The following is a 22640-nucleotide window of genomic DNA, read 5'->3' on the forward strand; positions in this document are numbered from 1 at the left end:
AATAGATATTATAATATAAATGGTTGTTATTTATAGACACTACTAGTGCAATGTATTATCAACGAAAATATTTCTAAGAATAATAAATTAACACAGCTACATTGGGGTGTGGCATTTCAGTGTAATATGGCTTATTTGAATACTTAATAAGGATATTTAAAAAATGAAATAGATATAATTTATAATCTTATATTTATAAATTAAAACTAATTAGATATTTTAAATAGCATAATCGACTTAATCATATTGACAGAGTATGTGCAATATTGAATTTTCACATTTATGAATAATATTACCATCAATATTAAATGAAGGCAAATATTGAGTAGAAGTATACATTATGACTTCATAAATACAAATCATTCGTATTATGAAACGACGTTATTAAATCTTAATAGACAAGAATAATTCGATAATTTATTATTTAGGTTAATTTTCGGTTAATAATAAACTTTATGCGCGAAAATTGAGGTTAGATTAAACACATTATGCTATTATTTTCAATAGAGAAACGGCACATCAGATAAATAACAATTTTGTAGTGTTTTTTTTTTTTTTAATTCAACGGAATTTTTAATAACATAATGGCAAAGAAAACAGATAGTGGCATCTGACACATAACTAAAATATATACCAAGACAATATAGATTACGTTGCATAACGGAAAACAAACATGACTTGATCCTGACAAATTTTGTTTTCATAACTTTTTGAACCTAATTTAGTCCCTACCCCACACGATATATTTTTTTTAAAGGAACAGTTAATTTTTGTATTTTTGTATTTTTTTTTATTTTTTATTCTATATGAATGTTTTAAAAAGTTTTAATCATTTTATTTCAGCGAAAACGCATTAAGTATATTTATGACAATAAAGGAAGTTGATTCAATGACTATAAAATGCAATTAACAGGTTGCGAGTCACTATAATATGACATCCACATAAACATCTTGCAAGGAATCGCACTACTTCTTAATCTCTATTACCTTGTGTTTTTAACCAAACCCGCTAAATAACGTCGGATTAATTATAGTAAGGAGAAACCTTTCGCTAGCTAATGTGTCACTTGTAACCTAGCTGCCATTATACAATATGCCTCGCAAAACGCGACAAACTAATAAATTTACTTTTTATATACAAATCTTGGTTTCAATTAAAATTATTTCCTCTCAAGACACGAAATAATCCTTGTGTTTATAGAGCTTTTCGACATCCAAGTTTCGATGCAAGGATATACACCAGACAAACTTTTTGTGTTATGTGTGTGTGTGTGTGTGTGTGTGTGTGTGTTTTGTATAATATAATAATCTGGATTCAATGAAAAGCCGACAGTACAAACGCACGGCTAATAAACACGTCGATGCTTTTACCAAACACTCTATTAATAACACGCGTATATCGATAACTGAGTATGAGGAAACATTGCAGTAAAAAAAAGGGTGCAACTATAGAAGATTAGGTTTAGATATAATAGACTATCCGTGACCTTCATTTAGTTTTGGAATCAATAATCATTATGATATATAAATACACTCAGTGCACTGATAATCGTGTGATTTAAATGAAATTCCACATTTAAATAAGAAAGTATACTTTTTTTAATATTCTCAAAAAAAAAAAAATTTGTTCATTTTCCATTTATAATATGTTTTGTTTCAATATTTTCAATAATTTGAAAATTACAGAAAATGATCAAATTAATACAATTCGAAATGCTTTAATAAATAATATTCTAATTTTTATTAATATTTACTATTTTTATTTTTACCTATTTAACTTATTTGTTTACTTATTTTAAATTATGAGTAGAGCAAATAATGTATTTTTAATTATTATCCATAAATATTACAATAAAATATATCATGGTATTATTAAAATAATTAAAATTTCACTAAAAAATCATAATATTTGAATATAAAAATCCTACGAAAAAAAATTCAAAAAATAATGATCAAACTTCTTAAAGTTCTTGCTGTAAAATAAAACATAACACAAAGATATCAAAATTATTACAAATTAATATTTTTATAACTCAAATTTCAGTGTTATTTCATATGAATATATACATAACGTTAAAAATTGATTTTAATCAAATATACATTTAATCCACATTTCCACATTCGGAATTCGTAGTGAAAAAAAAACTTTCAATGACGGTGCAAAATATTGTGTTACCGAGTTATTTTTTTTTATTTTTTATTTTATTATTTTCGTTTCATTGCCACCTATAATATCTAAATTAATAATTTAATGTTATTTATTAAAAAAAATTTTTAGTTAAATAAAATATTAATCGCTTGAGAAATATTATAAAAAAAAAAAAAAAATTAAATTAAATAATAAGATTCTAGATTATATTACCGTAACTAACAATACAACAATATCTAATGTAAAAGGTGTATCAATTAAAAAACATGACTCCTATGCATAAAATATTTGTGTTAAATAATCTAAAGTATATTTAGAGTATTTACATATTAATTTGCTTCTTTTAAAATAAAAATTATTAATAGCTTTTGAATTTATAAACGAATTGAATTAATCGAATGTTTAAATACAGTCAGTATTTATTGAGTAATCAAGCGCCTGTAGTCTTATTTTAAAGTAATAATATTTTATAAGTTTATACATCTCATAACGTTTAACTTATTGTTCATGCGATTAAAATTAATTTTTTTTAATTTCATAGCACTAAAACATTTTAGTTCTAATCGTGAAAAATGTCAGTTGATTACCAACTTATTGACACATTGGAAAGTTGGAATGACTTTTTAATAATATGTAATCATTTGGAAAGAAAATTAATAGTATTGGCATTTTACTTAATTATTGAAAGCTTTTAATTTACGAATCATAATGATTGACGTAATATTTAATAATTTTACAGTGTATAATATTATACTTCCTAATAATGTTATACTTTTTTAAGTATTTAATTTGAGTTTGGTAATTTGTTAAATAATCTGAATAAATGAATAATAAACATTTGATATCTAACAGTAGTTATATTTAATCCCCTGTTAGGCAGTCAATAAGCAAACAATGACACATTTTTATGGGTCCAATGACCTAAAAATTATATAATATACATTTTGTGATTTTTGTTGACATTCAAATTCTTTAGTTTGAAGTATTATTATAGTCATTGAGACAATATGATTGTGAAAAACTGACATTTGTTTTTCGTAACCGAGAAGCTCTGATATTCAGTAGAAACACTCCAGTATTATCCTCTCGAGAGAACGCTTACCCTAAAGATTACAAAATATTTTGTCATAAGTATTGTCCTTATGTGTTTTCTTGTTTTAAGACTTTTTTTTTTTTGAGTTTTTAAACTTTTACCAGTCAATGTAGTTTTGTTGCAAAATAAAACATGAATTTACTATCCTATAAAATGAGAACTTTGATTACAGTGTAATATATCTAATTAATAACTACAAATAATCATGGTATAGACTAAAATAATTATTTTGTTCTTTAACGAAAATAAATTAAAATTAGAAAATTAGAAATTTATTATAAATACAATTTTGAAAAATATATAAATTTTAAATTAGAACATTCCTAGTTAACAAATAGTTATTTAATGAAAATAATTCTTTAATTTCAAAATGCATATCATATTCATTACTAATAAAATATATTAATAATTATATATATATATAATATATATATATATATATTATATATATATATATATATATATTCTTAACGATGGTATCTATATATTTACAATAAATAAAAAACTACTATTTTATTTCATTGTAAAAATTATAAAATAAAGTAAAAGCTTATGCGATTGATGTTAATTTTCACGCCTGCCCGTATAGGTACCTAAATTTTTTTTTTATTATTATTATTATTATTATTAGTATATGCCATCAAAAATTAAAATTTTGTTATTAAAAGAAAATTTAACCAATAAAAACTATAAATACCAAGTAATCAATATTTTATTAAAAGAAAAAAAGAAAGATCAACCATATTTAATACAAATTATTGTAATTCGTTAAAAATTAAAATTATTTTAGGATAAAAACATTCAAATTGTTTTATTGATCAAACAATTAAACTAAAATACATACAAACTTGTTTGTTTTATTATCCATTATTAATGTACATTTATGTTTAAAACAATAAGTTCCATTCCTCTATAAAAGCATACCTATTCACTTTATATTTATTTTTGTTGCTTTTTATAATGTTAAATTAATAAGGAATACATAATATATGTATAGTAATAACATAAAGGAATTTTTAAAAACATATCTTAATACAAAAGTATAATGTGTTCAAATTTTTAATATTAAAAATGTTTTTAATAATAGTAACCAAACAGTATATATTTATCAAGATTATCTAGTTAATAGTTTAAAGATAGTTTCATATATTTATAAAGTTAATAAATTAATAGTTTAAGTAATTTATTCATAATTTGTTAATTAATTTTTCAAAATAATTAAATTTAAAAAACTAAAAGTTTAATTCAATTGATACTTTTTAAATACATATACGATTATGCTTATTTGATATCACTTTAAATTAAAGTATGAAAATCAGAATTTAATTAAACTATTTTTTGTACAATGTGTCTCGAAGGAGTGACTGGCCGGCGTCATCTGCTAATATACCTTAAGCCCTTCAAACATGAAAAAATTAACCTTTTTAAAGAGGAGATCTAATTCTTTTATTTTTTAGTTATGGGTAATTTAACTTTTTTAAAACAAAACTGAACCTACTACACATTTTCTATTTAATACGGACAACTAAAATTTATCGATCATCCAACACACAACAAAATAACCATGATATAAATAAATCATAACTAACCATGGTATGAAAAATATTGCTTCATTTAACCCCATACAAAAACCGATAAGCGATTCTGAGTATACTAAGCTAATCACGTTTAGAAGTATAATTAGGAAATTTTGAAGAATACAAAAACAAAACTTTTAATAAATTAAAATAATAAAATAAAAATAAAAACTATAGGAAATATGGCGTTCTTTGTAGTTTACCTCAAATTACTTTCAAAAATTATAATTTGTTGTAATTTTTTTTTCTTTTTATTTATTTTAATAGAATAAAAATAATTTGTTCATAATTGGTTTAAGTATGTTAGTCGATAGCACAGTAAAATAGCTTTAAAATTAAAAAAAAATAAAACAAAAAATTGAAAAGTTTTGAAGATACATTGGCAAATGTGAGGTAGATTTGCTTTGTTCAAAAAAACGTTTAATTACTAATAACTAAATAAAAAATAAAATAGTTAGATCCTTCCCTTTTCAAGAGGTTATTTTTATAACTTGATGAATACTATCATATGACGTCGATCGGTCACATCGGTACACATTGTATGTAACCATGAAGAACTTCTTTTAAGTTACAAAAAACACTATAAGTAATATTTATTTGTTCCTTCTAAATCCATTTTAATTTCTCCTTACAATAATAACTCTATGTTTTAATGGCAATATTTGGCTCAAAATGTCATAATTTATCACGTAATATTTCAGAGAAATCACACAGCCACTGACTGAGACATCAAATATATGCCTTACACAAAAATATTTATTGTGTACAAAACTTTTTATTTTCTTAAACTTTTTTTTTTTCATGAAATGAGAAAAATAATTTAAGTTATACAAGAAAAAAATTTGGTGAAAAAAAAATCAGTTTATGTATGAAAAAGATTAAAATAAATTAGTTTTGTATACGGTAAATAATTTTGAGTAAACGAAAAATTGGATAGTCGGACACTTGTGGGATTTTCTCAGAATTGTATACTTATAAATTGTATTTTTATTTTTATTTTTTTATTTATTTATTTTTTTTTTTTACGGATTATAGTCTATTAAACATGGTGTAGTTACTATGAAAAGAATGAAAATAGAGCCCCAAAAGGAACAATTATATAATATTATAACCATAGATTTACTACTTCATTAAAAAAAAAAATTATAAAATATGTGTTATTAGTTTTTATATTACAGATATTTGCATTAAATGTATTATATAATAAATTATAGACAATAATGAAAAATTTGAAGACACCCATAGCGATACCAAATTGTTAGAGCAAACAATAGTAAAAGATAATAAATCATGAATGTATTAATCTGAAATATACACAACTAATATAGCGTATAGTATTTTATACTTATATAATGCTAATATAACAGTTAATTTACAATGTATAGACTAAAGAAAATCCCACTTGAAATTATTGGAGTATGAGTAGGTTTATGGCATTCTCTTTAACACCCAAAGCCGCACTATTTGTTTTGCACAATTTCACCTGTGTACTTTATGTTAACACGTGAAACCAATGTTTATCTTGAAAATCCGTGTTATGGTTTTTCGTTTACGATAGCAAGTGTTTCAGCTTTAGCAGAAAATAAATAAAAAAGTTGAAATAAATATTTACAATGTTTTCTAAAGAAGTTATAACTTAATAAATAATATTTGAAAATTTTCAATTTAATATAATATTCATGAAAAAAAGTAATGAAGTTTTTAATACATTATTAATAGAAATAAAAATAAAAAATATCAACAAATTTTGTTTTATTTGTAAATATAATATGATATATTTTAAAGTAGGTACTTATGAAAAATATTGTATATTTTATGGGTGAAATTATATAATATAATTCAATTAGGCTATTCATATTTATAACACATCGTGGTAACTGCAATGTTCATAATATTTTAAATCTAACTAAAACTGTAATAATTTCAGCCTCCGTTGTGTAATGAAAAAGCATGCCTGGGTAGTGTTATGCTTCCGCCGGCGTTTCATAACTCAACAGTAAGACCAAAAGCTGAAGTACTAGAACTTGCTGAAGATTTTATGAAACAATATTTCGCCTCCATTAAAAGGTAAGCATTTTTGAATACAAAATAATATGTCAAGACAAAATATTGAATCTAAAATGGGAAAATGTGATGTGTGTATCAGCCTTCAATGTGATAATTAATTTACTAATTATTAGTTTGTAATATATATATATATTATTTCCTTACATAAAAAACTTATAAAAATATGAGACTTCAAATGTATAGACTATAAAAAATTATATAAATGAAATTAAACTATTAACTAAGATATTATACTTAAAATTAAATAAACACGTAGTTAAAAAAATACGAGGAAAAACAAGGTAAAAATAAAATAAAATTAATGTATTTTTAAAAGAGACATTTTGATTCTATAATTGTTAATAAACATGCTATCAAAGTTATCGTATAAATTCTTCAATTTGCTCTTCAGTCATTATTAATTTTATGTAAAATATTTAATGTTTAATTTTATTTTTAAAGTTTAAAACTAAATGTTTATAAGCAAGTCTGTATTAGATACGTTATGACGTATTGTATATGATCAATATTAATATTATATTCATAAGATTATCATACGATTGTACTTTAAAATAAACAAAATTAATCAAAATAACTAATAATTATTAAAATTTTAAAACTAAAAAATGTTAAGTATTGCATAAATAATATTGGTAAATTAGTTTAGATAATAATATTATATATTTAATTCATAGTTTTTTTAATGTTTTATGAATTCAGATTGAATTTCAGTGTTAAAATACTTCCAAACAAATTATTGAGAAAATCTTTGAATAATATTGACTAACAATGCAAACTTTTGTCTAATTATAATATTTTTCTTATTTGTGGTGTACCTACATACTAGTTACATAATTATTTTGAAACGTTTCAGTCTTCGATAATCTTCCTCGAGGCTTAGTAAATCCAACTATATCTATTCAATATGCTTTTTTCTCATTCGTCATCTATTAGTCCTCTATTATATTACTATTTTTAATACTTCTTATCTTTACTTTGATTCTTATAATACTTCAACTTCCGTTCTACATTGTTACTTTTCATTCAATTTATCATTTATAAAATAAAATCTATAAACCTACTTTTGTGGAAATTTTTTCGTCCGTAATAAATCAAACCAATCGATTAATGTTTACAATACAAAATATTGTATACCTAATGTAGGTATAATCTATACATATATATATATATATATATATATATATATATAATTTTTTTTATTTCATATTAATTTTAAAAATTAATTTGTATATTAATACAAATCGATTGAATTTAAAGTATGATTTATTTAGATTTCACTATCTTAAGAATACAATAAATGTATGATTAAGAATATATAGAGAAATAAAATTATAAACGGTGATTAAAGAGTAAATATTTTAGATTTTGCTACAAAAAACTAGTATTGGGATCTAGTTTTAAATTCAAAAAATTTTTCTAAGCCAAGCTTAATTTATAGGAAAATGATCAAGGATTTTTTTTTTTTTTTTTTGAATCAACTATGCAGTAACTTTACCTTTTTTATTGTGTTTGGAATACGTTTTTTTTAATACTTCAGGAATTCATTCCATATGTAAAATTTCTATTCATTTTATAGGTTTCATATTTCATAAAATTGTAGTACATTTTATTTCCTAAAAAAATATTTTGCATTATGACATATTTCATTAGAATTTTGAGTTCTTTGTCAGAAGTGATCAAAATTGGATATAATATGAAATAAATTCATTTGGAACTTTATTTTATATTAATACGTAACGTCGATTTTACATATAAATCACTTAAAAAGGTTCATTATTCTTATCGTTTTACTTTCGTACAACATACCTATCCAAAGTTTTTGTTACTTTAATATAAAATTTATTAAAATATAATAATCAGGCCGATTTCGGATGCTATACTACCTTGTTATACCTTGTTAGGCCTTTAATCATGGCGTTGCCTTAACCAAAGTTTAGCTATTGAGACCAAACACAGATATAACCGATTTCCCGGAAACTTGTGTTCCCATGTTGGACTGTCAGGTTGTATTTAGCGTTCTCGGAGTCTATTGTAGTATTACACGAAGAGTTTTAATCACAGTTACATTTACCGGATAGCTGGATTTAAATGACCCGACCAAAGTTTAAAACGTACGATGGGTCTTAGATGTCCAACAAATGAAGTTGATACTACTTTAATATAATACGTATATTAAACAGATGTTGCTTTATTTTTGAGTTACTTTAGGCACACAGACGGCAGACGCGTCACGCGTAGTACTCGTATAATGCGAACGCAATAAAATCGAAAATCTTTGAAAGGTGTGTTTTTCTCGTTAGTTAATTATACTCATACGATGATGTTTATTACTGCGGCCCAACGGGCGAACCTTCCGAAAATGTTACGACCCCAATAAAACAATCCAATGTGCACAGCAGCCAAGGGTCGTTTCGTGCGTATTTAACTGTATATGCATTACATACATACGTGTGCTCGGCAATACAGGAGAATTACGATTCGGATTCATTTGTTTGATTGAAAAAAATAACGCGGCTTTATCAAACAAATTGAATGTTTATATACGCATAAAAAAAAGTAATAAACCATGGACGACAATAATAGATCAGCGAATGTCAAACATCCGTAGTAAAACGATATTAGACACAGTATAATTTCGTCATATATGTAGTCGCTCTTGGCGCGTGAACTAAAGACAATAATACTATTACAATGCGTGGATGGCTCAGATGGACGAGCGTTTTGATGGAATGATAAAAACAAGCTAACCGGCTCACTACGACCCACCGTAAAAGCCTTATATATCCGATAAAAAAAAATAAAAGAAAGAAACTTCCGTCGTATAAACTTCGAACTAGCTCAATTACTGCGATAGTTACTGTTATTATGCGTATATAATATATATATATATACGTATGGTACAAAAACAAAACGAAAAAACTCGAAGGAAAATGATTCTACGTTAAATGGGTATAGGTACTCTACAGCACATTTTAGCTACATGTTAAAAAGTTATTCGACGCGAACTTAATATCCACTTCATATCAAACACCATGCATTTTTCAGATGTTTTGTTTTGACGTGCGTTTGCTATTATTTTATTGTTTCCCAGAAATTTACGTGTTTCTAAATTATATAATATTGTAGTATAAGTATTATGTTTTCTTCTCTATTTAACTTTTATAACGTGTTTAAAACTCAATATTTTATAAACTTAAATACATGTCGATTATAATATTAATACAGATAATTAAATATAAATATTTTATTTCAAAAATAAGCACATTTTAATCGAAATATTCTAATAAAAAATTAATAGAGTTAAACAGGTAGATTTAAGATTTTTATGATTACTTTTCGGTCAATATTCATTTTAAACTGTATATACTTTATTATTTTTTTTATTATTATTATTTATAGATGATAAAGAATAACAAAATTAAACATTCATTAATATTGAACATTTTTTTTAAAATAACTGATTTTTTTATTTATTTTTCGAATTAAGATCGATAGACTGTAGTATACTAGCTGTAATATTTTTAATAAATGTAGCTACCAGATCACCGTCTTATATAGTGTAACTACAAGGTACAAATAATAATTTAAACTTAAAATAACGAGCGGTGAAAAGTTATTTAATATGTATACATTTGTGGTGATTTAAGGGATGTCATCCTTGTAGCATTTATAAGATAACTTTTTTTTTTTACCAATACAACGTAAAAATCACGATGACCGTATTGCAAAATTCAACTAGTTTAATTAAATTACATTTGTTTTCCATTGTTTTTTTTTATTTTTTTTTGTATGGTGTCCACGGTATTTGAGTGACAGTTACACTCAATACGTTGAACACGCGATTGCATCAGTACAATATACATACAACGTTTACGGGTTATACAATTGACAATAACTATCTTGAAACAAGCTTTCGATAGCTTACCGGTCATTGATGGTTAAAGACTGCTTAAAAAATATGTCAAAATGAAAAAAAAATGCATTAAATCTGAAGTTATTATTAATTTTTAAGCGTGAACATTAAACAGGTACTAATGGTAGTATAATGTCCTTCTAATATAATATTCTGTATACAATGTCATATTAAGCAGATATGTAAACCGTTTATCTTAAAACAATTGATTGTTCAACTATTTGTATAAGTTTAAAATTGTAATTCAAAATGTCAGACGTTATTACCTATGAGTGTACACACAAATAATAACGTTTATAGCAGTAAATACAGCAGGATCTTAATAGCTCTTAAATATTTGTTAATTGTATACATTTTATTTATATGTTTGTTAAATATAGTTATCAACGTTTATTCTGACGGTTTGAATAAATTTAAGTAATAATTATATGAGCTGAACATATGTATTTAAATAAAGGAAAGGTACGGAAATATTTTCGGTTTAGCTTCTGCTAATGATCCGTGCAAATCGGGGTAAGCTATAAGCGCTCTGTTAAACATTTTAGTCACTAATAACGCAAAGAGATTAAGCCGATGGATTTCCCTCTATTTTTTCCTCTTTTAAGTGTCCCACCCATTTTTAAACTAATTTTTTTCCATAACATGTTTTTTTTTTTTTTTGCTCCTTAAAATTATTGTATATAAATAACGACTCTGGAACGTCACGTTTTCACCAGTTAGATACGCAATAACAGGAAAAAATAAAATTACTTGTGCGATCTTAACAGCCTTTGGGTGCGCGTCTTCCCGTATTTGATTTAGAAAACTTGATTTTTTTTTTCAAGTTCTCGATGTCTCAATGTTTGATGTATATTTTTGTTCAAAACTTATATTTACGTCATCACCAATGTCAATATTAATATTACTTAGTTCTTTTTTTTTTTTTTTAGAATATATTTTTCAATCTTTATTTGTCTAGAACAAATCATCAAATAAAATGTTTTACACGATTTTTTCGGATTTCTAAAATCATATACCGATTAAAGAAATGTAAAAAAACCGATAAAACTTTTAATCAAAGAACACCGAGTTGTATCTAGTTGGATAAATAGAACTTTCATATCAAATAGAAAATTAAAAACAAGATATGTGTACCTACACTAATTAATTAATTATGAAATAATTAATACATTAAACGATATTAAAGTTATTGATACCGTAAAAATAATAATAATTTTTCCAATGCAAATTAATTTATTAAACCTCAAGTACCAAAATAAAGCTACAAAATGTTCAATTTACGTAAAACAATTCAAATGATTCAAAAATCAAATGGCAAAAGGTAAAATTACTCGTATTAATTCACGTGCCGTTTAAATTTTGACCTATAGGATTAAATTAATATAATTGTATTGTCCTCTAGTGGCTACCTAAAATGATTAACTGGATTATAATGCTAAATAAAATTGATTTTATTTTTAAGGTGGCCAAAGATACTTCAGCAGAAATAACCACACATATTTTAGTTCACTGTCGAATTTTTTAAAAAACACACATGCGTAATAATATATAATGTAAAAAAAAATAATAAAGGATAACAAAATTACGATAATACTGTATTTTTGTTATCTGATATCTGATATTATTTGTTTAAATGTTACATTTTACTCACATATTTATAATAACATTTAATTGTTTTTAGTTTTTAATTAATCAATAAATAAATTGATAATCTTTAATAATATATAATTTAAGCTACCACAAACGAATATTACATTTATAAAGGTATTGTGATATATACTCACATTTTTTTTATATACTCCTATAAAATAATTACGGATATATTTTATCTAATAATTTATTCCAGTTTTTAATCAGTTAAACTATTTACAAGGAAACTCTATGTATGTACAGTTTATTAGCTCATTTATAAATAAGGTTATATTTTTCAGTGAAAAATAATACATATCGTTATTTTTTTTAAATACCTATATTTCATACTCACGTTATTATATAATATTGTTAATGTACATGTCTCAAAAATATATTATGGTTTTACCGTCCAACTACGCTGTATCCGGCTTATCATTAGTCATATTTTTAATCTTTAAATATGTACAATCGATCTTATAAACCATTTCTCAAAAATTCTTAATAAAAAATACTAGATACATATGATTATCAATAAATAAAACAAGAAAACTTATTAGAAAGAAATAATGAATTCATTACAGAAATAAATGCTTAATTTATAATATAATCCGTTTTTATTCTTTTCAAATCATAATATACAAAATAAAATATTCATATACTACTTCCAGCTGAATTATGAAAACGTAACAATAGGTTTTAGACTGTATGTTCAGCAAATAACGTATTTTATAAGTTTACAAATAATAAAATTTATCAAGGAAACAATTTGGCTTAGATATTTTATTATATATATACATATATTTTTAATTGAAAATAAAATTCAACAAATAATTATTACTATCAAAAACTAATTTGTATATCAGATTATTCGTGTACGGCTGCTATTTAAATATTGTAATAATTAAACATATTTTATGTTCATTATAACTTTGATATTACTCACTTTGACGAAGTCATAATACATATTAATTGTAACTATTAATACACTGTAATAATATTAATAATCTTCCGATAAATTTAGTTTATTCCTATTAGTCTAGAGCAATGTTTATAAATAAATAGATACCAAAATTACAATTATATATATATATATATATTATATTTCACTAAATTAACAAAATATAGTAGATATATGCAAAAAATCAGTCAATATAAAATAACCATAGTGAGTAATGTGACTATTTTTTATGTCATAATCCAAGGATTGGTTTAGTTTGTAAGAAACAAAATCCCTATAACTCTCGTGCATTTATAATATTCACAAGGTGCATGAGCATTTTGTCTTCAGCATCTTTCATTATTTTACTGGCATATAACATACACATCTATAGGTTATTTTTGATATTCCTCTCACACATTTCTTCTCAATCATGCCTTTTGTTATTAAGTTGTGAAGTTTATACCACTCTCACATTGGTGAGTTATAGTATTCTTTTAAAAATATGATTTCTAGCAAAGTTATTTTCTCTATTGCTATATATATTTAATACGCTATCATTTGTATTTCTATTTGTCCGTCTTTCATCTCCTATACTATACCTTCCACGTTTTCAGTGTTTTTAAAGTAGGTAGATACAATATTATTTACTTTGATTACAGTTGTTTTTTTTTTTTTTTTGTTCAATAACCACATGGCTTACTATAAATTAAACGACAACGTTTCATTACGTTTTAAACATAATATTTTGTGTTAATATTTTTCCCCCTTTTACAGAAAAATTCTCCTTTTGATTATCCCATTTGAATTTTGATACCATAGTTATTTTTATGCTAATTACAATCTATCAAACAAAACTGTCAAAAAAAAAAAAATTAATGAGAATTTAATTTGTTTTACAGTACTTATTATAATTGATTTTAAAATATCAAGATATCATATACTTGTAAATGATTAAACAGTTAGTTACAAACTATAATACGAATTTCAAATTTTAATATTTATCATCATGATAATAAATATTGTATTAAAATATACGTAATTCAATAATAGTAAACATTGGCTTACGTAACAGCATGATACTAACACCACGCGCAGTCTTTTTATCTTATGTATATGTACCTACTTTAATACTAGGTACTAGGTAAATTTTATTTTTTCCAAGAATAAGTTAAAAGCCTTTTTGAACTTAGTTTAGGTTTCATAAGCATAGCTTGATCAAAAGAAAAATACTACATAACATAATAACTTAGACCCCAGATGGTTCTACCATTAAGGTTCTAGCAAGGTTTGAGGAGATTTAAGTTTAACGTGGGTGTTGGATTAGAAGACCAATTGTAACAAAGTTGGCTTACTTAATTTACATAGCACCTAACATATAAATCTAAAAGTTACAATGAATAGACAGGTTTAATTTAAATGATGAAGTTATATTAAAGTTAAAACAAAAACAAGTACGCATAAACTGATCTAGGACAGAAAAGTTTTATAATTATTTGTATTTGCTTATAAATACAATTTATATATAATATATAGCTACCAAGACCTCAATCTTATTCATGTTTAATAATATCTAAAATGAGAATACAAATTTTATTTTATTAAAATTTAGTTGATGGGTTTTCCAGTGAAGTATTTTTTATTTTTTTATTTAGAATATAACTAAAGGTATTTATCATTAGATTATCTACAAGCATTAATAAGTAGTTACTATATAAATATTTTTAGTATTATATTTTATTATATGAAGTATTTCTCGTTATTCTAGAATATATTTAAAACAAATAACTTTTATTAGTATACCTTCTGATAAATACTTTTAAAAATAAAAAGTTACATTTACCTATGTAATACCAATACTAATTTGTTTGTTGAATAATTCGATTATTTAAATACATATTTTAAGAATTTCATTCTTTGAATATTTCATCAATAGAAATTCAAATAATTTGTATAATTATTATATTATACTTTATAGTTTATACATTAATATTACATGCCTGAACAATATTCCTGAACAATGATTTAATTTGTATAATACGAGTATATATTGATAAACTGTTTTATTAATAACTGTAAAATTTGATTTCTGTAATAGTTTATGTACGCATTTATAGTATAAATTAATTTGTTTGAATTCTATTCGATTTCCAAGTGTTCTTTTAGTCTTTACTAACATTATTTTTGTGTTTTTTTATGTTAATAATATTTATATAATTACTTTAAACAAATAATCTATGTACATTTTAATTCTTATAAGATAAAATTTTAAAAACCAATGTACTGCACAGTAAGTTTAAATCTAAATAAACCTTGAAAACAAATGGTATAATAATTATTATATATTTAATTATAAGTGATTTAAATTACTTGTAATGAAATAGTCAATTCATGAGCTATATTCATAGACATTTACATAGAAAATAAAAAAATACATCTTGTATACTCAGTAAAGTCAATTTTATTTAATATTTATGCAAATTATATAATGATATAACTTTGAAATAATTTATCACTAAGTCGTTATTTATTTACATGCAAATTACTTTTTAGTTTCAAAATTATATTTCATTATTATAAAATATTTCATGGTATTTCGATTTTTTTTTTTTTAGCTAAGTCTATTAAAACGCTCCATTACCCTGACGTCTGGTTCACTCTATGGTATGTATACATAATGTGTATTGCCAGAAAATCGTGAAATAGCTATTAAATTTTTGATAATTTATCAAAATAGTTTAATAGCTATATAATATAATAATATATTAAACAATTATTACTGATATATTTTATTCTTCACCTGAAAACAGAATTTTGATAATTAGTGTTTACGAATCCCTCAAAAATTTGATCCGCAATTTTTTTATGAACTTTCAATTATTCTAGCTAACATTAATTATAAGTTATATAAACAGAATAATTTTCATAATGATTTATCATTGTTCTTAATATATATTATATAACACTTATATACACTACTAGGGCATAATTTTGTTCTCGAAATAAATCGAAAATGCTTGTTAAAAATATGTTTTACAGACGAATTAATGGATTCTAACCGTTAATCACCAGTCGACAAAGATTGTAAAATAAATCGCATTCAAATGTAGTTGGTAAAAATAGGATTGAGAGTTCGTTTATTCGTAAAAATAAACACTAGTTCAGACTGATATTATTTTTCTTACATGATTTTTTTTTTTTTTTTTTGGTTTATTTATACAAATATAATAAAACTATTATCTGTATTCTGAATTCTTATATTTAAAAAATAGAATAAGAGAAGTGAAACTATTATGAATATTGAATAATATTTTGTTTTTATTCATTTTTTTTTTTTTTTTTTGAATAGAGACATTAATAAATTCTAAAAAAATGCATGCAACTCATTTCCAGACTATATATATTTTTATTTGTACACACTAGCTCCTTAAAAAAATCATAAAAATAAAATAATAACTAGCCAATTAATTTATAAATGTTAGTTCAAAATTTAAATTATTTTAAATTATCATTAATTCATCAATTAATTAGATCATTTTAATTAATATGTTTTATAATTGTTTTAATATCACATCATCATCAATAATAATTTAAATAAAATATCAATAAGTACGTATTTTTAAAGATCAATAATTTAATATTATATAAATAAATGTTCTTTTTTAAATTAATAAATTACAATTTCATATATACCAATGGAATTATATACAAAATTATAAGAAATTAATGATACTGTTGTAATACTAATAAAATGTGTCGTTTAATATAATATTGATATTATCAGGACTGGAAAATACATACAATGCCACAATTTGATTCCGAAGGTGTTATGTATTTAAATTTTATACACCTACACGCTGTAAATAATGTTATTTAAAAAACATTATACTAAAAAGCGCGTTTCATATATCAGTAAAGTCCTTCATAGTTGTTATTATAAACAAGTTTCGTAGGTATACATTTGATAAAAGTGAGCAAAATAAAGTTGGTGCACGTTTCCACTATTGACGCGCGAGTAGATTATTATAATGCAAAAACTTGAGCTTCTACTGACGAATACGCCAGAGAATGGTACTGGGAGGAAGGATGTGTAATTTTCGCAGAGCTATTGTGATAATACAACACTATAGTATAGTAGAAGTAGTAGTAGAAGCAGTGGTAGAAGTGATAGTAGTGGAAATAGTACTAAACTGGTATTAGTAATGCTGGGTAAAACGCATTCACCTGGGGACGAGTGAGTTATTATTAAGCGATCAAACAATATGATAGCTACAAAACTTCACGGACGAACCAAAGTCAAAACGCTGTAGTCGTATGGGCGAGCATACTAAATAGGTAGCCGGTAACCGTAGCTCCGATAAATCACACAAACACACGCGGACTCGCACACGCAGGGCATCGCGTATATAGAAAATGGATAGGGATCAATAGTTAACGAAAGGAAATGAAACGTAAATGACCGAAACCTTCCGGCGAGAACTTTTAATACAAAAAGCTACTTTCTTTTAACGTTTTTCCGAAAACCCGTTCTTGGATCTTCTCCCAGTAGAATATGTGTTGTCAGACTTTTCGTTCCAAATGATTAAATGCGTTAAGTCAGCCGCCGCCGCCGCCACCACCGCCGACCGCCCATAGCGAAACCACTGGCTAATATAGTAATTTGGTGAAAAATTGTAGCGTAACTATATAATTTAAACGACATTTAAACGTAAGCCCGTTGTACAGTATATGCGTGTCTGAATAGACACCTACGTTTTGGGCGTAATACTCGAATCGAACTACGTATATTACCCACGAATTATCTGTACGACATACGCAGAGGCGTGTGCTCGTTCATTTAAATAATATATTCGCCCGCGAGAATAAAGAATATTATGTTGAAAAAAATAATTTGAGGACAAAAAAACCGTATTTTTTTTTTTTTTTTTTTTTGTAACCGTAAGAGTGAAAATATGGTTTATTTTAAACCAGTTTATTCGAAACACTACTTGGGGAAAACTTTTAAATAATTTTTTTCACTGCCATTACAATAAAAATAAATATTATATTACTATGAGACTATTTATTATATATTATACGTACTATTATTTACATCGTTATTTTTTTATTCGTTCGCTATTGATCTGCTATGTGATTGTTGTGCATAAAAAATATGATGCATAAAACCGTAATGCTTCGCGCGCGTTTGAGCAATTTTCCGCTAACAATATTGTTAGTTTTCATGATATGGGCCTTTCGTGATATTACTTGATACGAGAAAATTATTAAAACCCAGTATATATGTAAATATTCTAAGGAGGAGAAGAAGGAGGATATACTACTTAATATGGGTAATAAAAACCACATACTTTAACGGAGACACCAGCAATTTACCGATTTGGCACGAAGTATTGTTATGCACTTGTGCCCATATTATCCTATGTATTCATTATCCGTATAGAGATAAGACGACCAACTTAGTAAGTTTTGAAGTGATGAAAATAACGATTACCCATATTCTGAAAATTAAGTCTAAAATACTTATGACAATTTTATACTCTTATAACGGTATCGTGTCTATAACTTAACATATTAATAATAATAAAACTAGCATTAGCTATCAACCACTTAACTACGTATTATATTACTGTTTCTTGTATCATCACAAATTAACAACCGTAAGTTGGTCAAAAAATAACATTTTGTACTTTCTTTTCTTTTTCTTTTTTAAAAATAAATTAATATTTTAATGCACTTAATATTATATAATACGAAACATGGCTTATTTAAATAACTGTCTGAGCACATTACAAATAGATCGTTTTGTTACGTACAGTAAACGCCGTTATTTATTTCACATCGATTATCATAATTTTACAATTTTTTCATTTTCATCAAATTCCACCCGTGTTAAAACACACAATCATAACGATTTTCGTCGTGTAATATTATATCTAATAATTACTCAACCAGACATGACGATAGTTATGTAGATACTAGATACATACTATTATAATATAGTCAGAATATTATACATTCACACATCATTTTTCGTATTTAAATAAAAAGCAAAGTTTGATTTAAACGAACAAGCTGTAATATTCCGGACAAAGTACCAGTTCAAACTGCTATTTGTTATTGTGAAAATATTGTTGTTGGGAGGTCATTTTATGCACCGTTACACTTGTTAAGCGATTACTTGCTGTTCGTACGCATGGTTAGACAATATAAGAGATAAATTCATACGTCCGTACATAAATGAAGAGCGAATAAAATCATCCAAACTTTTGTCAGACTTAAACATTAGTATTTCAATTTTAATGGATTATTCACATTATCACGTAGTTTTAGTGAATCAATGGGTGGGCATTTTAAACATCTGAACACATCGTCGGAACGAGAATCACGTTTATTCAAATTTCACCGGGCACTGGAATCGGTCGTTTTTGATTTCAAACCGTTATAAAAAGACACAATTGCCGTCGTAAAATTGTTTGGTGCTAAAAATATCGTATTGATTAGCTTGAATAAAATCCTATTCCACGAAGTCCATCATAATGCATACGATCGTATAGACATACAGATATATACAATATGCAATATGTATATTGTTCATTCATGATTTGTGCGGTTATCTAAACATTCGTATTCAAAAGTTTATAAAAGATAAAACGATTTGTTTATATTATTCCACAACCATATATCTATATTATAGTACAGAACTATTCGATTTTTAAGACAGTCGTTAACTCTACAAGTTTAGCATATGTTAAAAAGGGTTCGAGATCCATAGATTTCCGTGTTTTGCAGGTGTTAAGCACATTAAGATAAACACAAATAGCCGTGGATCAAAAACCATTTTAACGTTATCGTGTAAACACATTACATAATGCTTGATCGATAAACATTCATCACGCGTGAAGAAATGCCTGGAAAATATTGTTTTCGCACAATGTTTTTATTATCATTATACTCGAGCCCTACACAATAATAAAACATATAGGTTCGATTGGATTGTATGCTATCCGAGTAGTAGTATTTAAATCCGTTTATTTTCGATTATTCAATGAAGTTTTTTTACAGTATATGTAATCAAACATACTTATAACAAGTATATTATGTATTAATTTGCTTTTTGATAGGTTTTTGCACTGTTTACGGAAACCGATATCAATTATTATGCTACAAATTCACTATGACTATGCCGTCTTATATAGGTAAAACGATTACAGAATAAAAGTATTATACTTAATATCAAATATTATACAGTTGAATGGGTAGAGGCTATTACGTACTATACTTTGTTTATCTATATTAAATTTAATATTAGTTCAATACAATGATACAAGGGTGCTAAATGTCCAACCTGTAGCTGTCTATAGACGTATACTTTGATATAAATCGACTATGGGCTATAGCGTATCAGCATTCGAATTTAATATAAAACAATATAAATTTAAACCCACAAATACCGGAACTCTCAATTACTGGAATTTTGTCTACTATCCAGAAGTGTCTGGTATTCTAAAGGCTCAATTTGTAGCTAGTTCCCCGAAAAAAGCTCACTGTTTAGAAATATCCGTAGTTAGAAAAGGTTTTACTGAACGTTTAATATTAAAGGTAATTTAACTGATCAGGTTATAAACATTGCACGAACGATTAAACTCTTTATTTAAATATTCACTCTCCACTGAAATGCAAAAACTTGATTTATCATAAAACAAAATACCTACTTGCAATTTTCTGGTTCGTGTATTGGCTAAACACGAGAAAATATAATTTCGTATGATAAAAAATGCTATTTTTTCCCTCTATTCCAATATGTTTGGTATTTGGTTAATGTACTTATACATTACGCTCAAGCTTGGATACAAATCCAATTTAAAAGTTGGTATTTACATTATTTGTTTAATAAATTCCTCAAAGAGTTTTTTAAAGCTTTTTTTTTTTTTTACAACACAGTCACGTAGCACAACCTTGGTACTATTACTATGTTTAAATATAATAATAATTATTATTATCATAATATATTATATTTATGTAATAGTCATATAAAATAAACCACTCTTTGTCTCAATACTTCGTACAACCACCACCGCGCGTGTCATCGCGATACTGAGCGGTATCAACCCGGTGCCCCGATGGGGGAGGATGTTGGATAACAACGTCATACACCGCGAGAACGATAAATTATCATAACCATAATAATAATATATAAACGTGCCACAGGTAATTATATAACTAATCTCGATATAAACCTTCTCAGACGACAGCGTATTATATGCGTTTCTTGAACGCGAGAAGAGAAGAAAAGGACGTATTATTAATACGGGAAAGACCGCGTCGTATCGTTATACCCATTCAGTCACAATAAATTTGCCGCCGTATGCTACTATTATGTATACACTGCGTAGATATATAATAATAATAAAATAGTAATCCACGCCGAGACGTCGAGAGCTTATTCTCTATTCCCTACTCACACTTATAATGCTACACCCATCACACCACGTCTAACCACCGTTGCTTCCGTCGCAATGATAAAATAATTGTCATTACGTATGTAATATTATATTATTATTATTATTATTATTATTCTATTATTATATATTATGAATATGTATCATATTGTGAGTACACGGTACATGCATATTAATAATAATTATAATAATAAGAATAATAATTTTGAATACCTCACAGGTAGCCCTTGGCTAAATCATAATATATCATACTTGAGTAGTAATTAGTTCTCTTATCACTAAACCGTCATTATACCAGTAAATTAATGTGTTTTTAAAAACTTTTTAATGTTTAATAATAATTACAAGTTATAACAGAGCAATATTTTTTCATCGTTATCAATTTGAAGTTTTAACTTTTAAAATCAAAATATAAATTTATAATTTCATATTACAAACCAATATAAGTATTTAAAACTTAGATTGGCCGATTATGAACCAGTATTTTGAAGTGCACTGTACCGTATTATACTCCACGATTCCGTTTATTTAAATAATAGTTCAGACGATTAATTAAGAAATGTATTACATTAATGTTATTTAAAAAAGTAAAATACTTAAAAAGTGGTAACGATAAAGAATAATAAAAATGTAGCTCCTTTTTTTTTCAAAATTATAATGTTGTAATAACTCTTGAGCAAAACGTTTCCAATAAGTAACAACACATAAATATACCCAAAAAAATTACCGTATACTAGTAAAATAATCATCTTGTACACTCTTGTATATTAAGAATATTTTCAAATGGCGAATACGTGAATACGGAAATAATAA

The 22640-nt window shown here is 25.1% G+C and overlaps 1 protein-coding gene across 4 annotated transcripts in view; it reads left to right on the plus strand.

The window, feature by feature from the left end:
• Window positions 1-22640, plus strand: part of LOC112602529 (nitric oxide synthase, salivary gland) — a 75813-nt gene that overhangs the window by 28004 nt on the left and 25169 nt on the right. For all 4 annotated transcript variants that reach the window (XM_025350642.1, XM_025350641.1, XM_025350645.1 and 1 more), the window contains one exon: window positions 6747-6886. In XM_025350642.1, coding sequence (XP_025206427.1) covers window positions 6747-6886 — 140 coding nt within the window. The remainder of the gene's footprint in view (window positions 1-6746; window positions 6887-22640) is intronic.

This window comes from Melanaphis sacchari, unplaced genomic scaffold (genome assembly GCF_002803265.2).
Source record: "Melanaphis sacchari strain LSU unplaced genomic scaffold, SCAv2.0 Contig8_pilon_pilon, whole genome shotgun sequence".
Taxonomy (NCBI): Eukaryota; Metazoa; Arthropoda; class Insecta; order Hemiptera; family Aphididae; genus Melanaphis; species Melanaphis sacchari.